Source organism: Anolis carolinensis, unplaced genomic scaffold, assembly GCF_035594765.1.
Source record: "Anolis carolinensis isolate JA03-04 unplaced genomic scaffold, rAnoCar3.1.pri scaffold_7, whole genome shotgun sequence".
NCBI classification, from domain to species: domain Eukaryota; kingdom Metazoa; phylum Chordata; class Lepidosauria; order Squamata; family Dactyloidae; genus Anolis; species Anolis carolinensis.
The window spans coordinates 19,855,724-19,875,723 of record NW_026943818.1 but is presented as its reverse complement, the minus strand read 5'-3'; the positions used below and the strand labels follow the sequence as shown (position 1 = coordinate 19,875,723).

General features: G+C 38.2%; 1 protein-coding gene across 3 annotated transcripts in view; it reads right to left on the bottom strand.

The window, feature by feature from the left end:
- camkk1 (calcium/calmodulin dependent protein kinase kinase 1) overlaps window positions 1-20,000 on the bottom strand; it is a 35,199-nt gene that overhangs the window by 5,848 nt on the left and 9,351 nt on the right. For all 3 annotated transcript variants that reach the window (XR_010000319.1, XM_062960665.1, XM_062960664.1), the window contains exons 2-15: window positions 18,013-18,446; window positions 16,257-16,304; window positions 15,799-15,852; window positions 14,344-14,395; window positions 14,092-14,225; window positions 13,932-13,968; window positions 12,802-12,823; window positions 12,482-12,570; window positions 10,925-11,124; window positions 7,926-7,979; window positions 7,763-7,836; window positions 7,470-7,557; window positions 5,673-5,801; window positions 3,299-3,402 (exon numbers count right to left, since the gene is read on the bottom strand). Coding sequence is in view for 2 of the 3 variants with exons in the window: in XM_062960664.1 (XP_062816734.1) it covers window positions 3,299-3,402; window positions 5,673-5,801; window positions 7,470-7,557; window positions 7,763-7,836; window positions 7,926-7,979; window positions 10,925-11,124; window positions 12,482-12,570; window positions 12,802-12,823; window positions 13,932-13,968; window positions 14,092-14,225; window positions 14,344-14,395; window positions 15,799-15,852; window positions 16,257-16,304; window positions 18,013-18,446 (1,519 nt within the window). In the remaining variant the exon portion in view is untranslated. The remainder of the gene's footprint in view (window positions 1-3,298; window positions 3,403-5,672; window positions 5,802-7,469; window positions 7,558-7,762; window positions 7,837-7,925; window positions 7,980-10,924; window positions 11,125-12,481; window positions 12,571-12,801; window positions 12,824-13,931; window positions 13,969-14,091; window positions 14,226-14,343; window positions 14,396-15,798; window positions 15,853-16,256; window positions 16,305-18,012; window positions 18,447-20,000) is intronic.

Below are 20,000 nucleotides of genomic sequence, written 5' to 3'. Positions count from 1 at the left end.
ATCCAACCCCATTCCTGTGATAAAAGAAGACACCATCCGATCCCTCCTGACAGATGGCCACCCAGCATAATAATAATAATAATAATAATAATAATAATAATAATAATAATAATATAATCATCGAATCCAAAGCCCATCCAATCCAACCCCATTTCTGCTCTATAAGGGAGACACCATCCAATCCCTCCCGATAGATGGCCACCCAGCCTAATAATAATAATAATAATAATATAATCATTGAATCCAAGGGCCATCCAATCCAACCCCATTCCTGCGATAAAAGAAGGCACCATCCGATCCCTCCTGACAGATGGCCACCCAGCCTAATAATAATAATAATCATCATCATCATCATCGAATCCAAGGGCCATCCAATCCAACCCCATTCCTGCCATAAAAGAAGACATCCGATCGCTCCTGACAGATGGCCACCCAGCCTAATAATAATAATAATAATAATATAGAATCCAAGAGCCACCCAGTCCAATCCTTCACCATCCAATCCGATCCCTCCCAACAGATGGCCATCCAGACTGTTTAGAAACCTCCTTTGTCCAAGGAAAGGTAAATGAAGACTAAACATCCATGATCACAAGGTAGAAGCACTGTTCTTCTCTAGACAAACGAGTGGCCGATGCTCTCTAGTGCACATCACAAGATTACAGACACCGAGGGGGAAGCGAAGGGACACTCCACCCACAAGGAGACACCGAGTTACCTTAAAGACGGGTGCAAATATACGGATGGGCTTAAGCGAAAACCGTGCCTGGAAGCCAAGGATGGGGGGGAAAAAAGAACAAAGGGGAAAAGAAAGACAACGTTTGCAGGCATGCATGGATCCCAAGGAGGGGAAAGATAGATGTGTGTAACATATCTGTTCACTAGCTGTGCCCGGCCATGCATTGCTGTGGCAAAGTGTGTAGTATAGGAAATAAAATATTGAGGAATTGGTGGTAGTTAGTATATGTTATTTCCTAAAGCTTGTGAATATACAATATTTCTGGTTGTTCCTTTATTTTTTGTCTGTTGGAAGTATGAAGGCTGCAATTAGCCAGAATGATTCGCATGTAATGGCCTTTCAGTTTCAAAGCCTGGCTGATTTCTGCCTGTGGGAATCCTTTGTTGGGAGGTGTTAGCTGTCCCTGATTGTTTCCTGTCTTGAAGCTGCAAACTGTGGCTGATTCCTGCCTGGGGGAATCCTTTGTTGGGAGGTGTTAGCTGTCCCTGATTGTTTCCTGTCTTGTAGCTGCAAACCGTGGCTGATTCCTGCCTGTGGGAATCCTTTGTTGGGAGGTGTTAGCTGTCCCTGATTGTTTCCTGTCTTGTAGCTGCAAACCGTGGCTGATTCCTGCCTGTGGGAATCCTTTGTTGGGAGGTGTTAGCTGTCCCTGATTGTTTCCTGTCTTGAAGCTGCAAACCGTGGCTGATTCCTGCCTGTGGGAATCCTTTGTTGGGAGGTGTTAGCTGTCCCTGATTGTTTCCTGTCTTGAAGCTGCAAACCGTGGCTGATTCCTGCCTGTGGGAATCCTTTGTTGGGAGGTGTTAGCTGTCCCTGATTGTTTCCTGTCTTGAAGCTGCAAACCGTGGCTGATTCCTGCCTGGGGGAATCCTTTGTTGGGAGGTGTTTACTGACCCTGATTGTTTCCTATCTTGTAGCTTCAAAGCTAATAATAAGAATAAGAATAATAATAAAGTAAATCTTGTATGTATAACACTAACTTACTAACAGATTTAACTAATGTATTGTCGAAGGCTTTCATGGCCAGAATCTCTAGGTTGCTGTGAGTTTTCCAGGCTGTCTGGTCATGTTCCAGAACCATTCTCTCCTGACGTTTCGCCCACATCTATGGCAGGCATCCTCAGAGGTTGTGAGGTCTGTTGGAAACTAGGCAAGTGCGGTTTATATCTCTGTGGAATAAAGTTCAGGTTGGGAGAAGAACTCTTATATGTTGGAGGCAAGTGTGAATGTTGCCACTGGCCAGCTTGATTAGCACTGAATATTTATTATTTATTTATTAGCAACATTTATATCCCGCCCTTCTCACCCCGAAGGACTCGGGGCGGTTTACAAGTATATATACATACAAAATATATTATACGACTATATTGCAATATTATTAGTAATATTGAATGTAATATAAATATATAATTATAATAGTGAATTATAATTATTATTACATTGTATTACATCATAATAGTATTATTAATATTACATGTATATACAATATATTATAATATTAGCCTTGCAGCTTTGAAGCCTGTCTGTCTGTTCCTGCCTGGGGGAATCCTTTGTTGGGAGGTGTTAGCTGGCGCTGATTGTTACCTGTCTTGTAGCTTCAATGCCTGGCTGATTCCTGCCTGGGGGAATCCTTTGTCTGGAGGTGTAAGCTGGCCCTGATTGTTTCCCGTCTTGTAGCTTCAAAGCCTGGCTGATTCCTGCCTGGGATAATTCTTTGTTGGGACGTGTTAGCTGGCCTTGATTGTTTCCTGTCTGCAGAGTGTTGTTATTTAGTTCTATCATTTCTACCCCGCCCTTCTCATCCGAGGGGACTCAGGGCGGCTTACAAAACTGGCAATTAATGCCAAAACATCATAATACGATAAAATAGAACATTAAAACAGTTAAATAACTTTATAATGAATTAGTCTCCAGTGTTAATATTGTATGTTTTATGTTGATTTTAACGATTGTTTTTACTGTAATTGATGTTTTTATTGGATAACTGTTTTATTGCTGTGTTTTGATATTTGATTGTTTTATCGGGCAAGGCCCCATGTAAGCCGCCCCGAGTCCCTTTGGGGAGATGGGGCGGGGTATAAAAATAAAGTTGTTGTTGTTGTTATTATTATTATTATTATTATTATCATTATTATATACAATATACAAAATTTAAAACAGTGCACAGTGCTTATGCCATTTATTATGTTATAATATATGTTATTTATTTACTGTCGTGGTATTAAGAGTTTTTTAATGTTTGGGGCCAGGTTTAGCACGATTTTTGTTTGTTTGTTTGATGGTCACTCCTTTGAATAGTGATTAGTTTTGTGGCCAAATTTGGTGGGATTTGGCCCAGTAGTTTTGTTGTTAACTCGGTCCTACAAACGAACAGGACATTTATATATATATAGATAGAAGATGTCATTTGGGGACTGGCAGGGTACATACAGATCTCGGAATAGGTGATGTAGCAAAATGACATATATATTAAATAAAGAATAAACCAATAATAATAATGAGAATACAATACCAAAATGCTACAAACGGGCACCGAAAGAGGGTCCTCTAGACACCTACATGAGAAGATCTCCTGGGGCCGACATTGATCTTTCCTCCCTTCTGGTCTGGGCTTCGAACGGATTGCCAAAGGAGCGCTTCCTCAGCATGGCTTTCACCAAAATCTGGAAGGAAAGAAGGAAGGAAGGAAGTCAGAAAGACCATATTCTTGGATGGTTAGCACCGGACTTTCGAAAAGAAAGAATTCTGGAAGTCTATGGGGAACAGGACTAAAAACTCTGGGATCAATTGGCTGAACAATGAGATTTTAAAATATGATTATTGTTAATGATATATAGTATGTTAATAATGATATTTCTGCCCACCCAGCAGTTCAAAAACATGCAAATGTGAGTAGATTAATAGGTACCGCTCCAGTGGAAAGCTAACTGCACTCCATGCAGTCTTGCCGGCCACATGACCTTGGAGGTGTCTATGGACAACACCGGCTCTTCGGCTTAGAAATGGAGATGAGCACCAACCCCCAGAGTCGGTCATGACTAGACTTAATGTCAGTGGAAAACCTTTACCTTTACTAATGATATATTGAGTTCCCACAGGGAGAAAGGTGTATACATAAAGATAACAATAACAACAACAATATAAATTTAGCAGTTGTGAACTGCCCAGAGTCCCTACAGGGAGAAAGGTAAGGTAGAAATAGAAATAGTAGTAGTAGTAGTAGTAGTAGTAGTAGTAATATAATAATAATAATAATAATAAATTACACAGTCCTAGACACTTGGGAAGTGTTCGACTTGTGATTTTGTGATATGAAATCCAGCATATCTATCTTGTTTGCTGTGTCATAATAAAATAATAATAATAATAATAATAATAATAATAATAATAAATACATCACATAGTCCTAGACACTTGGGAAGTGTTCGACTTGTGATTTTGTGATATGAAATCCAGCATGTCTATCTTGTTTGCTGTGTCATAATAAAATAATAATAATAATAATAATAATAATAATAATAATAATAATAATAATAAATACATCACATAGTCCTAGACACTTGGGAAGTGTTCGACTTGTGATTTTGTGATATGAAATCCAGCATGTCTATCTTGTTTGCTGTGTCATAATAAAATAATAATAATAATAATAATAATAATAATAATAAATACATCACATAGTCCTAGACACTTGGGAAGTGTTCGACTTGTGATTTTGTGATATGAAATCCAGCATATCTATCTTGTTTGCTGTGTCATAATAAAATAATAATAATAATAATAATAATAATAATAATAAATACATCACATAGTCCTAGACACTTGGGAAGTGTTCGACTTGTGATTTTGTGATATGAAATCCAGCATGTCTATCTTGTTTGCTGTGTCATAATAAAATAATAATAATAATAATAATAATAATAATAATAATAATAATAATAATAAATACATCACATAGTCCTAGACACTTGGGAAGTGTTCGACTTGTGATTTTGTGATATGAAATCCAGCATGTCTATCTTGTTTGCTGTGTCATAATAATAATAATAATAATAATAATAATAATAATAATAATAATAAATACATCACACAGTCCTAGACACTTGGGAAGTGTTCGACTTGTGATTTTGTGATATGTAATCCAGCATATCTATCTTGTTTGCTGTGTCATACAACATAGTTGTGTCAGTAATAATAATAATAATATAGTAAATCTTGTATGTATAACACTAACTTACTAACAGATTTAACTAATGTATTGTCGAAGGCTTTCATGGCCAGAATCTCTGGGTTATTGTGAGTTTTCCAGGCTGTCTGGCCATGTTCCAGAAGCATTCTCTCCTGACGTTTCGCCCACATCTATGGAGGTGATGCAGATATTTGACCTGAACAGGATCTTGTTAACAGCTTGTTTATTTTAACTTCTTTTGTATGTTGTATGCATGTCTATGTGTTAAATGTTTTGATATGGCCGATGGGCTAATCAATAAAACGTGATTTGATATGGCAGGCATCCTCAGAGGCTGTGAGGTCTGTTGGAAACTAGGCAAGTGGGGTTTATATCTCTGTGGAATGAAGTCCGGGGTGGGAGAAAGAACTCTTATATGTTGAAGTCAAGTGTGAATGTTGCCACTGGCCAGCTTGATTAGCACTGAATAGCCTTGCAGCTTCAAAGCCTGTCTGCTTCCTGCCTGGGGGAATAATTTGTTGGGAGGTGTTAGCTGGCCCTGATTGTCTGTCTGTTTTTGAGTGTTGTTCTTTATTTACTGTCCTGATTTTAGATTTTTTTTTAAATACTGGGAGCCAATTTCTGTTGAAATTGTCCACATGCTTGTGGATTTCAATGACTTCTCTGTGTCATCTGACATGGTGGTTGTTAGAGTGACAAAAAAGGAGGAAGACATAATTTGAGCCCTCCCGACAGATGGCCTACCACGGCGGGTAAGCTGGGGATGGTCTTGACCGAGTTCTTCACTTCTTCCTCCGTGACTTCCACAATGCTGCAGTGCTCTTCCTCCAGCGGGAGAGGGTCTTCCCCAAACTTCGTGACCCACGGGTGCAGCTACAAAGAAAGGTGCGGGTGGGACCCAATGGTTAGATCCATGTTTTAATGGGAACGTTCCCCGTTTCCCCAGCTTCCCATTCGGCAATCCAATCCTTCGATCCCGACTTTATGGGAAAGGCAAACGATATACTTCTGGGGCATTTGGGCTGGAACCTAAGATGACAGCTTTGGATGGATCTCCAGAAATTATAATCCAATATATTATTATATATTGATAATAATATGATAAGGTAATACAATATAATACTAATAATAATACAATATAATAATATTAATTATATATTATATGTAATATAATTATATAATATAAGGCGCTCCATGCAGTCATGCCAGCCACATGACCATGGAGGTGTCTACGGACAACGCCGGCTCTTCGGCTTACAAATGGAGATGAGCACCAACCCCCAGAGTCGGACACGACTGGACTTAATGCAGGGGAAACGTTTACCTTTACCTAATATAATACATAATAATATTAATAATATTACTAATAATATTATTAATAATATTACTGATAATATGAATAATATTACTAATATTATAGTACTATATAGTTCAATACCTAAGAGCCAGGAAGATAGTTCCATCTTGTCTCCTGTGCCATAGCAACATGCTATGCTAATTTTATATACATATATACATATACATATATATATATATAATTTATAATTTATAAATACAGTAGAATCTCACTTATCCAATGTTCTGGGTTATCCAACGCATTTTTATAGTCAATGTTTTCAATGCATTGTGATATTTTGGTGCTAAATTCATAAATACAGTAATTACAACAGAACATTACTGCGCATTGAACTACTTTTTCTGTCAAATTTGTTGTATAACAGGATGTTTTGGTGCCTAATTTGTAAAATCATAACCTAATTTGATGTTTAATAGGCTTTTTCTTAACCCCTCCTTATTATCCAACATATTCACTTATCCAAGGTTCTGCTGGCCCGTTTAGCTTGGATAAGTGAGACTCTACTGTATATATATATATATAGCATATAATATACAACTTAATTTATAATAATATATAATAATATAATATATTGTACAGTATATACATATAATATTGATAATATTATAATGTATTATGATATAATACTGATAATAATACAATTTAATAATATTAATTATATATTATATATTAAATGTAATATTACTAATAATATTACAATGTAATGATATAGTACAATATTTTAATTTAATGCTAGTATTGTGCTATGCTAATAATATATTGTATGTACATTTGATTTGTAAGCCGCTCTGAGTCCCCTTCGGGGTGAGAAGAGCGGGATATAAATGTAGTAAATGAATAAATAATATATATATATTTATATATATTTCTAATATTGTGCTATGCTAATAATATAATATATTGTATGTACATATAATTTCTAAGCCGTTCTGAGTCCCCTTCGGGGTGAGAAGAGCAGGATATAAATGTAGTAAATAAATAAATAATATATATATATTTATATATATTTCTAATACTGTGCTATGCTAATAATATAATATATTGTATGTACATATAATTTCTAAGCCGTTCTGAGTCCCCTTCGGGGAGAGATGGGCGGGATATAAATGTAGCAAATATTAAATAAATAAATATATGTCAGATGGTTGGAAAATCCATCCTCCGCCCAGGTTTCCCCATCTCACCTTAATCTCCGGAATCGTGATCCGGGTCTCGGGGTTTTTTTCCAGCATCTTCAGAATCAGGTCCTTGAGTTCTGGGCTGATCCAGGGTCTGGAGGAAGGAAGGAGGAAAAAAGAAAAGAAGGAGAGATTAATGGAGAGAGAAAGAAAGAATCCTAGAGTTGGAAGAAACTCCAAGGGCTAACCAATCCAACCCCACTGTTACATAGGAAGACACAATCAAAGCCCTCCCAACAGATGACCAGACTCTTTTGAAAAACCTTTAATTTCCCCATTGTCTGCCAAGCTTGACTCACTCCTCTGGGAACTCCACCGGCTTGTTCTTGATCTTGTTGTGAAGGGCCAGGATGAATTCGTCAATGAAAGGACACTGCAAAGGGAAGCACAAACGGGTATATTTTGGACGAAAGAAGAAAGCAAATTTGCATACGAATGAGCTCATTTGCATACGGGTCTCACCTTTCCATAGACAAAGCAAAAAAGGGTGATTCCCATGGCCCAGACATCCAGAGCCTGGAAAAACAAAAAGCAAGGTCATTCCGATCATAGGATCAGGAAGGCACAATCCGATCCCTCCCTCCAGATGGCCATCCAGACTGTGTTTAAATGCTTCCATGGAATAAATCTCTGAGTTTGTCTATGATGCCACTTAGGAAGGAAAGGTGACCTGAGTGTGAGAGGAAGGAAGGAAGAGAAAAAGAAGGGAATGAGGGGGGAAGGTGTATGAGGGAAAGCAAGGGAGGAAGAAAAGAAGGAATGAACAAAAAGAGAGAGAGGAATAGATTGATTCATTTCATATGTGTGGGGTATATTATTATATACAGTAATATATATGTGATACATTATTATATTATATTACATTACAGTGTGGTATATTATTATATATTATAATATAAATGTGTGATATATTATTATGTTCTATTATATTATATTAATGTGTGGTATATATTACATTGTAATATAATATATGTGCGTGGTATTAGTATATTATATTATATATATTATACTAGCTGTGCCCGGCCACGTGTTGCTGTGGCGAAGTATGGTGGTATGGGAAATAAAGTATTGAGGAATTGGTGGTAGTTAAGGTAAACATTAAGTGCAGTCGTGTCTGAGTCTGGGGGTTGGTGCTCATCTCCATTTCTAAGCTGAAGAGCCGGCGTTGTCCGTAGACTCCTCCAAGGTCAGGTGGGAGGACTGTATGGAGCGGCAGCAATTGGATAAAAACAAATTAGATAATCTGTGGAAGAGGCCTAAGAGAGGCCTAAGTCTGCCTGTCCCCTCGGCTGAGTTGGTTGCTAGGAGACCAAGTGGGTAGAGATTAGCTCTGTAACTGGCAGCAATTGGATAAAACAATTATTCCTTTCCCTCTAATTAGGGCTTTATTTTTCTTTTCTTTTTGTTGTATCAACCTAGAGGCGTGGATGATGGGTTGTGTTGTCAAATTTTGAGGTTGGGGGGCCTGTAGTTTTGTTGTTTTGTTGGTCGCCGTGATGCCATCACTCATTTATATATATAGATTATGTGTGGTATATTATATTAAGAGTGTGGTATATTATTATATATACTGTACGTGTGTGGTATTATATTAATGTGTAGTATATATTACATTATAATATAATATATGTGTGTGGTATTAGTATATTATATTATATATATTATATTATGTGAGGTATATTATATTAAGAGTGTGGTATATTATTATATATACTGTACGTGTATTATACGGGGTATTATATTAATGTATAGTATATATTACAATATAATATAATATATTTGCATGGTATTAGTATATTATATTATATATATTATATTATGTGTGGTATATTATATTAAGAGTGTGGTATATTATTATATATACTGTACGTGTATTATACGTGGTATTATATTAATGTGTAGTATATATTACATTATAATATAATATATGTGTGTGGTATTAGTATATTATATTATATATATTATATTATGTGTGGTATATTATATTAGGAGTATGGTATATTATTATATATACTGTACGTGTATGGTATTATTATATTTTATATTATATTGTGTGTGGTATATTATCATATATTATAATATACTAGCTGTGCCCGGCCACGCGTTGCTGTGGCAAAGTGGTGGTGGTATTGGTTAAAAATTGTTGTGTAATTTTTATTTGACTTTATTTTTATTTTTTTATTAATTTTATTGTAAGTTATATTTTTATTTATTATATTTCATTATTTTCTTGTATTATTTTTAGTTATTTTCTGTTATTATAGTATTTTATTGTATTAATTTTTTAGTGTTTTTTATTATTTTTTATTGGGTTGCTAGGAAACCAAGTTGAAGGAGCTTAGCCTTCTAACTGGCAGCAATTGGATAAAAGCAATTATTCCTCTCTCTCTAAGTAGGACTTTATTTTTCTTTTCTTTTTGTTGTATCAACCTAGAGGTGTGGATGATGGGCTGTGTTGTCAAATTTCGAGGTTGGGGGGCCTGTAGTTTTGTTGTTTTGTCGGTTGCCGTGATGCCATCACTCTTTTATATATATAGATACGTGTGTGGTATACGGTTATATAATACAATGCAATACAGTATAATATAATACTACACCACACTAATATAATATACCACATATAATAAAATATATAAAATATCATATAATAATACCACACATAAATATATAATACATAGCAAATAAAGCAATATGTGATAGATTATATTATATTAATGTGCAGTTTACATTACATTACATGATATGTGTGTGTGCAGTATATGATATGATAGTGCTATAATTGTATTGTATTGTATACTAGCTGTGCCCAGCCACGCGTTGCTGTGGCAAAGGATGGTGGTATAGGAAATAAAGTATTGAGGAATTGGTGGAAGTTAAGGTAAAGGGTAAAGGTTTTCCCCTGACATTAAGCCCCCTTCTATGAGGCCCCTTCTACACAGCTGTATAAAATGCACACTGAAGTGGATTATATGACAGTGTGGAGTCAAGATAATCCAGTTCAAAGCAGATAATATAAGATTATAAATGGTTAATATAGCTGTGTGGAAGGTCCTTGAGTCTACACTGCCATATAATCTAGTGCCAATTAGATAATCTGTGGAAGAAGCCTAAGCGAGGCCTAAATCTGCCTATCCCCTAACTGAACCCTGGCTGTCCCTTGGCTGAGTCGGTTGCTAGGAGACCAAGTGGGCAGAGATTAGCCCTCTAAACTGGCAGCAATTGGATAAAAACAATTGTTGCTCTCCCTGTAATTAGGACTTTATTTTTCTTTTCTTTTTGTTGTATCAACCTAGAGGCGTGGATGATGGGTCGTGTTGTCAAATTTCGAGGTTGGGGGGCCTGTACTTTTGTTGTTTTGTGGGTCGCCGTGATGCCATCACTCTTTTATATATATAGATGGAGAGAGAGGGAGATGTGCCGGGTCTTGGGTGCTGGTCCCGGCTTGCAGGCGCCCTCCCTACCTTCCCGCTGAAGCTCTTCCCGGAGTCGGAAATGGCTTCGGGGGCCATGAAGGCCGGGGTCCCTGCGGTGCTGGAGAGCTGGGCATCGCTGCCTTCAAACTGGTTGCTGACCCCGAAGTCGGCGATCTTGACGCGGCCCTCGTCCCCCAGGAGCAGGTTGGAGGGCTTTATGTCCCGGTGGATGATCTTCTGGTAATGCACTGCAAAGACCCAGGGGAGAAACAAGCACACACTCCAAAGGCCGCTAAGGAAAAGCTAGGACAAGATCCTAAAGTTGGAAGAGACCCCCAAAAGCCTATTCGGCCATCAGGACACCATCCGATCCCTCCCAACAGGTGGCCACTCCGCCTCTGATTCGACCAGGAGCATTGTTACAGTGGCAAGGCGGCTGCCTCTTGGGTCTGCGCATTAATTGTCATTGGCCCCCAAAACACACATCTATTAAATGGTTTGATGGAGTAATTCAATGGAATAATTCAGATATTGCTTTCGAGATATCAGTGGTTTCAGAGAGACACCTTTCGCCAAATGGCCAATTCAGTTTGGGACTTGGTTTATCTTAATTTCAATATTGATGGTCTGGATATAATATTGGGTCTGGTATGAGTTAGTGTTAATGCCACTACATTTATTTGACAAGGAGAGACAAGCAATAAATCAATGATAATGATAATAATATTAATGATCAATTTATTATTATATTATTGTTGTTATTAATTATACTAATAATAATTCCCATGGATGCCAGTTAACTAAGACTCTATACTATTATTGTTGTTGTTAACTGAGAGTTTTTATTGTTGTTGGTGGTGGTTATTATTATAATTATTATTGTCTTATAATATATAATTATACAATAATATATACTGTATAAACTCGAGTATAAGCCTAGTTTTTCAGCCCTTTTTTAGGACTGAAAAAAAACCTCCTCGGCTTATACTCGGGTGAGGGTCCTGGTGGGCTTATATTCAGGTCGGCTTATACTCAAGTATATATGGTATATTTATTATTTTTCTCTATTATTATTGGTATTTTTACATTTATTATTTTACTCTATTCATTATTATTATTATTATTATTACATTTATTATTTTGCTCTATTTATTATTACATTTATTATTTCACTCTATTATTATTAAAAGGATACATAAGCACATTTACATTTAAGAAGATGAAAATAATGATTTAATGAGTTGAACAGTCATATCTTAAATTAGTTTGATGTAAAAATTCAAAAACAATTAAACTACTGATGCCTCAATTAATGTAATTTTATGGGTATCTCGGCTTATACTGGAGTCAATGTTTTCCCAGTTTTTTTGTGGTGCCTTGGCTTATATTCGGGTTGGCTTATACTCGAGTATATACAGTAATTATATTCTTCTTATTATTATTGAATTACATCCAGTCCCACCTCCTTCTGCTATGCAAAAAAGCACAATCTGATCCCTCCCGACAGAGGGCCAGCCAGCCTCTGACACAAATCAGCGTCATAGAATCACTGAATTGTAGACTTAGGACCCCAAAAGGCCATCTAGTCCAATGCCCGTGACTCACGGTATTCGATGCCCAAGACAATGTCCCTGAAGTAGAGCCGGGCCTGTTCTTCGGTGAAAGGTGTATCGGTCGGCACTTCCATCACAGGCCTAGAAATAAGCAGAAACATATAGAAACATATCTGGGAACATATAGAATTTGGGGGCATCCAGCCTAACCCCCTTTAAAGGAAGACACCATCCGATCCCTCCCGACAGATAGCCATCTGCTTCAAAATCTTCTACTAAGACATGAAAGTGGACCTCGAGCATGAGCTGAGAGTGTGATGCGGTAGCGACAAAGGCCAATGCAATCCCAGGCTGTGTATATGACCCACTTACCCTTTTCGGAGGAGGTCAAACACTAGAAAAGAAGAAAAGGAAAAAGTGAGGATAAATTGCCTCAAGGCAATAAATACTCAAAGCCCGGAAGCCACACAACACTCCAGGGATTCCGGCCGTGAAAGCCTTCAACAATGTTGTTATTATTATTATTATTATTATTATTATTATTATTATTATTACTACTACTACTACTACTATTACTACTATTAAGCCTTCAACAATGCTGCTATTATTATTATTATTATTATTATTATTATTATATTATTACTGCTACTACTACTACTACTACTACTATGCATTATTATATCACTTGCTTCATTAGACTTTGTTTTTCCTCCACCACAGACATCCCAGTGTTTCTTGTTCTCTCCATTAGTGTGGAATTTGCATAACCCCGCCCACTGCCTCTCCAAGCTAGTAAATAATAATAATACCCAAGCTAGTAAACAATAATAATACCCAAGCTAGTAAATAATAATCATACCCAAGCTAATAAATAATAATCATACCCAAGCTAGTAAATAATAATAATACCCAAGCTAATAAATAATAATCATACCCAAGCTAGTAAATAATAATAATACCCAAGCTAGTAAATAATAATACCCAAACTAGTAAATAATAATAATACCCAAGCTAGTAAATAATAATAATACCCAAGCTAGTAAAGAATAATAATACCCAAGCTAGTAAATACTAATACCCAAACTACTAAATAACAATACCCAAACTAGTAAATAATAATACCCAAACTAGTAAATAATAATCATACCCAAGCTAGTAAATAATAATAATACTCAAGCTAGTAAATAATAGTAATAATACCCAAGCAAGTAAATAATAATAATAATACCCAAGCTACTAAATAATAATCCCCAAGCTAGTAAATAATAATAATACCCAAGCTAGTAAATAATAATAATACCCAAGCTAGTAAATAATAATAACAATTGCACTGGCGATCACTCATGTCCGAGTATGACTGGATATTATTATTATTAGTAGTAGTAGTAGTATCCAATCATACTCGGACATGAGTGATTGCCTATTATTATTATTATTATTATTATTATTATTATTATTATTATTATTATTATTAGGGTCTGGTTCCGTTGTGCATTACGTACCCATGTAGAGATTGTCTTCTGCAGGGTCGTCCAAAACCTGATAAGAAAGAAAGAGTGAATAAGTTTCTTGCCTCTTTCTCAACTCAACTAAAAGACAAGGAAGCAAAAGGTTAAGGTTGAAATAATGAATGAATAAAAGGGAGGAAGGAAGGAGACCCACCTCAATCAGCTTGACAACATTGACGTGGTCTAGTTTCTTCAGGATGGCGATCTCCTGGTAGATGCGGTCCAGGGGGGCCATGGGCTTTGGGGCCCCTCCGGCTGCCCCCTTGGACCCTCGGGGCGGAGGCCGGCCTGTGAATGGACAGAGCAAGAGGTCAAACGGGGCCCAGCATTTCCCCGCTTCAAGTCACATTGTAAACATTTGGGACAGTTTTACAAGTACTCCCTTCCCAAGGCAGAGTCAACCTACGTGGAAATCCATACTGCTTCAACAGCTTCTTTTTGGAGAGGACCTTCATGGCCTGCGGAGACAAGAGGAGCAGCATTAGAAAAACCAGGACAGTTTCAAAACATCTTCGGCAGGATCTCCACTGTCAGAAGTCTATAGTGTCCAGATGGAGGAAAATAATATAGCCATGGTTTGATAATCTATATATATAAAGGAGTGATGGCATCACGGCAGCGGACAAAACAACAAAAGTAAACTCCCCACAACCTTGAAAATTGACAGCACAACCCCTCATCCACGCCTCTAGGTTGATACAACAAAAAGAAAAGAAAAATAAATTCCTAATTAGAGGGAGAGGAATAATTGTTTTTATCCAATTGCTGCCAGTTAGAAGGCTAAGCTTCGCTCACTTGGTCTCCTAGCAACCCACTCAGCCCAGGGGACTCTACCTTAACTACCACCAATTCCTCAATACTCATACCACCATACTTCGCCACAGCAACGTGTGGCCGGGCACAGCTAGTCTATATATATAAAGGAGTGATGGCATCATGGCGACCCACAAAACAACAAAACTACAGGCCCCCCAACCTCGAAATTTGACAACACAACCCATCATCCATGCCTCTAGGTTGATACAACAAAAAGAAAAGTAAAATAAAGTCCTAATTAGAGAGAGGAATAATTGCTTTTATCCAATTGCTGCCAGTTAGAAGGCTAAGCTCCTCCAACTTGGTCTCCTAGCAACCCAATAAAAAATAATAAAAAAACTAAAAAATTAATACAATAAAATACTACCGTGTTTCCCCGAAAATAAGACAGTGTCTTATATTAATTTTTGCTCCCAAAGATGTGCTTGTTCTTATTTTCAGGGGATGTCATATTTTTCCATGAAGAAGAATTTACATTTATTATTGAACCAAAAATGGAACATTTTTTATATACTGTACAGTAGTTGTCATCACAAACCAGCATAACCAGACAAACTGTGAATCCTATCAAGAATTTCTTATTACTACCATTATTTCCATGTACAACACTCTATGGTACGTACATTTACTGATCCTGCATGCTCTGGTGTTCTGTTCATTGGACATGCTTCCAAACAAAAACTTTGCTAGGTCTTACTTTCGGGGGAGGCCTTATATTTAGCAATTCAGCAAAACCTCTACTAGGTCTTATTTTCTGGGGATGTCTTATTTTAGGGGAAACGGTATAATAACAGAAAATAACTAAAAATAATACAAGAAAATAATAAAATATAATAAATAAAAAGATAACTTACAATAAAATGAATAAAAAATGCAAATAACGTCAAATAAAAATTACACAACAATTTTTAACCAATACCACCACCACTTTGCCACAGCAACGCGTGGCCGGGCACAGCTAGTGGTAATATAAATGACTGGACATGACCCAGCAAAAAAGGCCAATGCGATTATTCCAGGCTGCATCCAGAGGGCAGGTGCTTACGTAATACTGGTCATCGTTTTCATTGTAGGCCAGCTTCACAACGCCATAGGAACCCTAGGAAGAAACACAAGGAAACCATGTATTTTGTATTGTGATATGGCCTAGTAATAATAATAATAACTTTATTTTTATACCCTGCCTCTATCTCCCCAAAGGGGACTCAGGGCAGCTTACATGGGGCCAAGCCCGAATAAAAACAATCGCAATATAAAACACAACAATAGACAAAAAACGTGCACACTTATAAAAATTTAAACATTAGCCAATAAAAACAATAAATAATAATTGTTTAATAATTGTTTAATAATTGACTAATAAATAATAATAATAAAAATATTATTATTATTATTATTATTATTATTATTATTATTATTATTATTATTATTATTCTGGGAGGGATGCAGAAAGAGAGGGCATCAGGGATATACGCTAGTCATCATATAAAACGAAGAACTTACCTTTCCGATCTCGGTTTTCAGTTTGTATTGGTTCAGCTGCACACAGTCCTGGAAGGCAAAAAAAAAAAAAACACAGAAAGGAAGCCAGGGAAGTGAGATCAAGAAGGATGGGTTGATAGGAAAAAAAAGGAAGCCTCTGAAGCCATACCCTCCAAGAAAACACATTACTTTCCCTTCTAAAAATGTCCTGGTTTCCCTCTCCATCCTCCCTTTGTCCTCAAGTTATTTCAATTGCTGCAAACTGAGTTCAAAAGGCATTTGTGAAACTTAACACATGTTGGAAACTGCCCTGAGTCCTCTCAAGGAGATAGAGCACTATATAAATAAAGTTTTAATATTTATTATTACAGTAGAGTCTCACTTATCCAACATAAACGGGCCGGCAGAATGTTGGATAAGCGAATATGCTGGATAATAAGGAGAGATTAAGAAAAAGCCTATTAAACATCAAATTAGGTTATGATTTTACAAATTAAGCACCAAAACACCATGTTATACAACAAATTTGACAGAAAAAGTAGTTCAGTATGCAGTAATGCTACGTAGTAATTACTGTATTCACGAATTTAGCACCAAAATATCACGATGTATTGAAAACATTGATTACAAAAATGCGTTGGATAATCCAGAATGTTGGATAAGTGAGACTCTACTGTATTAGCAAAGGGGAGAAAAGAGAAGAATTCAGCCACTATTATCCTTACCATTATTATTAGAGGTATTATTATTATTAGATATATTATTAAGTTATAATTTAATTCCCAAAGTGGGCACTACCGCCCCCTGGTGGGCGCTGCAGCGATCCAGGGGGGCGGTGATGGCACCTATTAGGACACGGGGGCGGGGCCAGGGGAGGGGCGGGGCCTCTTCCCAAGTGCCAGAGACAGGGCTGAGCACCTGAGGCGCCTGTTAGGACACACAGGGGGCGGAGCTAGAGGAGTGGGCGTGGCTTCTTCCCAAGAGCCCGAGACAGGGCTGAGGATCTATGCCTCTCCTGAGGCACTTGTAGGGACAGAGAGGGCGGAGCTAGGGATGGGGGCGGGGCCTCCTTCAAAGAGCCAGAGACAGGGCTGAGCCTCTATATTTCTCCTGAGAGGCCTTTTAGGACTAAATGGCGGGGCTGGGGTGTGGGCGGGGCCTCTTCCCAGGAGCCCAAGACAGGGCTGAGCATCTATACCTCTCCTGAGGCGCTTGTAGGGACACAGAGGGCAGAGCTAGGGAAGGGGACGGGGCCTCCTTTAAAGAGCCTGAGACAGGGCTGAGCCTTTATATTTCTCCTGAGAGGCCTTTTAGGACTAAAGGGCGGGGCTGGGCCTCTTCCCAAGAGCCCGAGACAGGGCTGAGCCTCTATACCTCTCCTGAGGTGCTTCTTGGGACTCAGAGGGCGGAGCTAGGAAGGGGGTGGGGCCTCCTTCCAAGAGCCTGAGATAGGGCTGAGGCTCTATATTTATCCTGAGAGGCCTTTTAGGACTAAAGGGCGGGGCTAGGGGCCTCTTCCCAAGAGCGTGAGACAGGGCTGAGCCTCTGTATACCTCCCCTGAGGCGCTTGTTAGAACACAGGGTTGGAGTATAGCGGTTCAGCCCCGTCAGGCACTTGGGAAGAGGCCCCGTAGGACAGGGATAGAAGCTCAGCCCTGACTCAGAGCTTGTAACTCCGCCCATCCCAGTCCTGGCCGCTGCTGAATAATATTTTTTCTGGCAAGGGGACGGTAGGCCGAATAAGTTTGGGAACCACTGATGTAGACGACCAACTTACTGCGGCGTCGGAGATGGAGACCCGGTGTGACTCGACGGTGGGCCTGCGCAGGCCGCGGGGGGAAACGTGGGTGGGGGGCCCCGTGGCGTAAGGGTCGGCGCTGGCCAGGTAGTTCCCAGTGTGCCGTTCCTGCAAGGAGTACTTCCTCCCCGACAGGGTGGGGCGCGGTGGGGCTCTCTTGGGGGCCTGCATCTCACGGGGACCGTCCCGTTCTTCTTCCCCATCGACGACCCCGTTCCTCTGGCTGTTTGGGAAAACGTCGCCACCTTCCACGGGTACGTCTGGGTCATTTGGAACGGTGTCCGTGACTGTGGGTTCGGTGTCCCGGCATGCCTCGGATGAGGAATCTCCCATGCTGATTCCCCGATGCTTCAGATACACGTCCTGGCTGGAAACGGACAGCACATTGGAGTTCTTTTTGCCCACATAGATCTCTGGGGAAGGGGGATAAAATCACAACGGGGAGGAATTAAATGTATGAATTGAATGCGATTTCCTGCTTCTTGACAGGGGTTTGGACTGGATGGCCCATGAGGTCTCTTCCAACTCTACTATTCTATGATTCTATGTATGATGATGATACCATACTTGTAATCGCCTCTTTTAATGGCCATGTTTTTACTCTGTCGAAGATCTACTGTGATTGTTATGTATTCTATATTGTTGTATTTAAAATTGTGTATTTGATATATTTTATTATATAAAATATAATATTTTATTATATGCTGTTGGGCTTGGCCCCATGTGAGCCGCCCCAAGTCCTTTTGTAGAGATGGGGCGGGATACAAAAATAAAATTCTTCTTCTTCTTCTTCTTCTTCTTCTTCTTCTTCTTATTATTATTATTATTATTATTTCTTTGATTCTAATACGACACTAAGCTCAGGACCACCAAGAGCCAAAAAAAATCACAACAAGGAGAAATTAAATAGATGATGATGATGATATACTGTACTTGTATTCTAAGACCACTAATTTCAGTACCACCAACAGACAAAAAAAAATCACAATGAGAGAAATTAAATACAGTAGAGTCTCACTTATCCAACATAAACGGGCCAGCAGAATGTTGGATAAGCAAATATGTTGGATAATAAGGAGGCATTAAGGAAAAGCCTATTAAACATCAAATTAGGTTATGGTTTTACAAATTAAGCACCAAAACATCATGTTATACTACAAATTTGGCAGAAAAAGTAGTTCAATACGCAGTAATGCTATGTAGTAATTACTGTATTTACGAATTTAGCACCAAAATATCATGATATATTGAATACACTGACTACAAAAATGTGTTGGATAATCCAGAATGTTGGATAAGTGACACTCTACTGTATATTATAATGATGCTATACTGTAATTTTTTTTATTCTAATACGCCACTCATATATTTTTTAAATTCTAAAACTCATTTCTGCACAACAAACAAACCTAAAAATCACAATGAGGCGAAATTAAATATACGACGATGATGATATACTGTATTTTTTTTTATTCTAAGACAATACTCATGGCAGTACCGCTAACAGCCAAAAAAAATCACAATTAGGAGAAATTACGGTAAATATATGATGATGATATACAGTAGCAACAAATTAAATGTATGATGGGTGTCAAACTGCATCATTTTGACAGCAAATGGGTGCAGCCTCTCCAAGCTGGGGATAGTTCTTCCTTAGTAAGAACTTTTCCCAGTTTTTGCAGAATGATGCTAAACTGTGCTGAGGCTCCGTCGAGGAACGAGCGGCAAGGGATATCCATCTCAAACTAATCCTCAAAACTGTGCTTCTGACAGGAGACAGGGAGGCCACCAAGCTGCCTTTGTGACATGTTGGAGGCCTGATTCTTGTGAGCGTTTCCTTCCGCTTTTGGCCCAAACGGCTAAAAGTTCCCTTTTTATTCTTCCAAAGAAGAGCGGAACAAAACAGGTGGAGAGAGGGACAGATGGAGAAACAGAGGGATAAAGTCATAGTTTGGTGATACAGATGG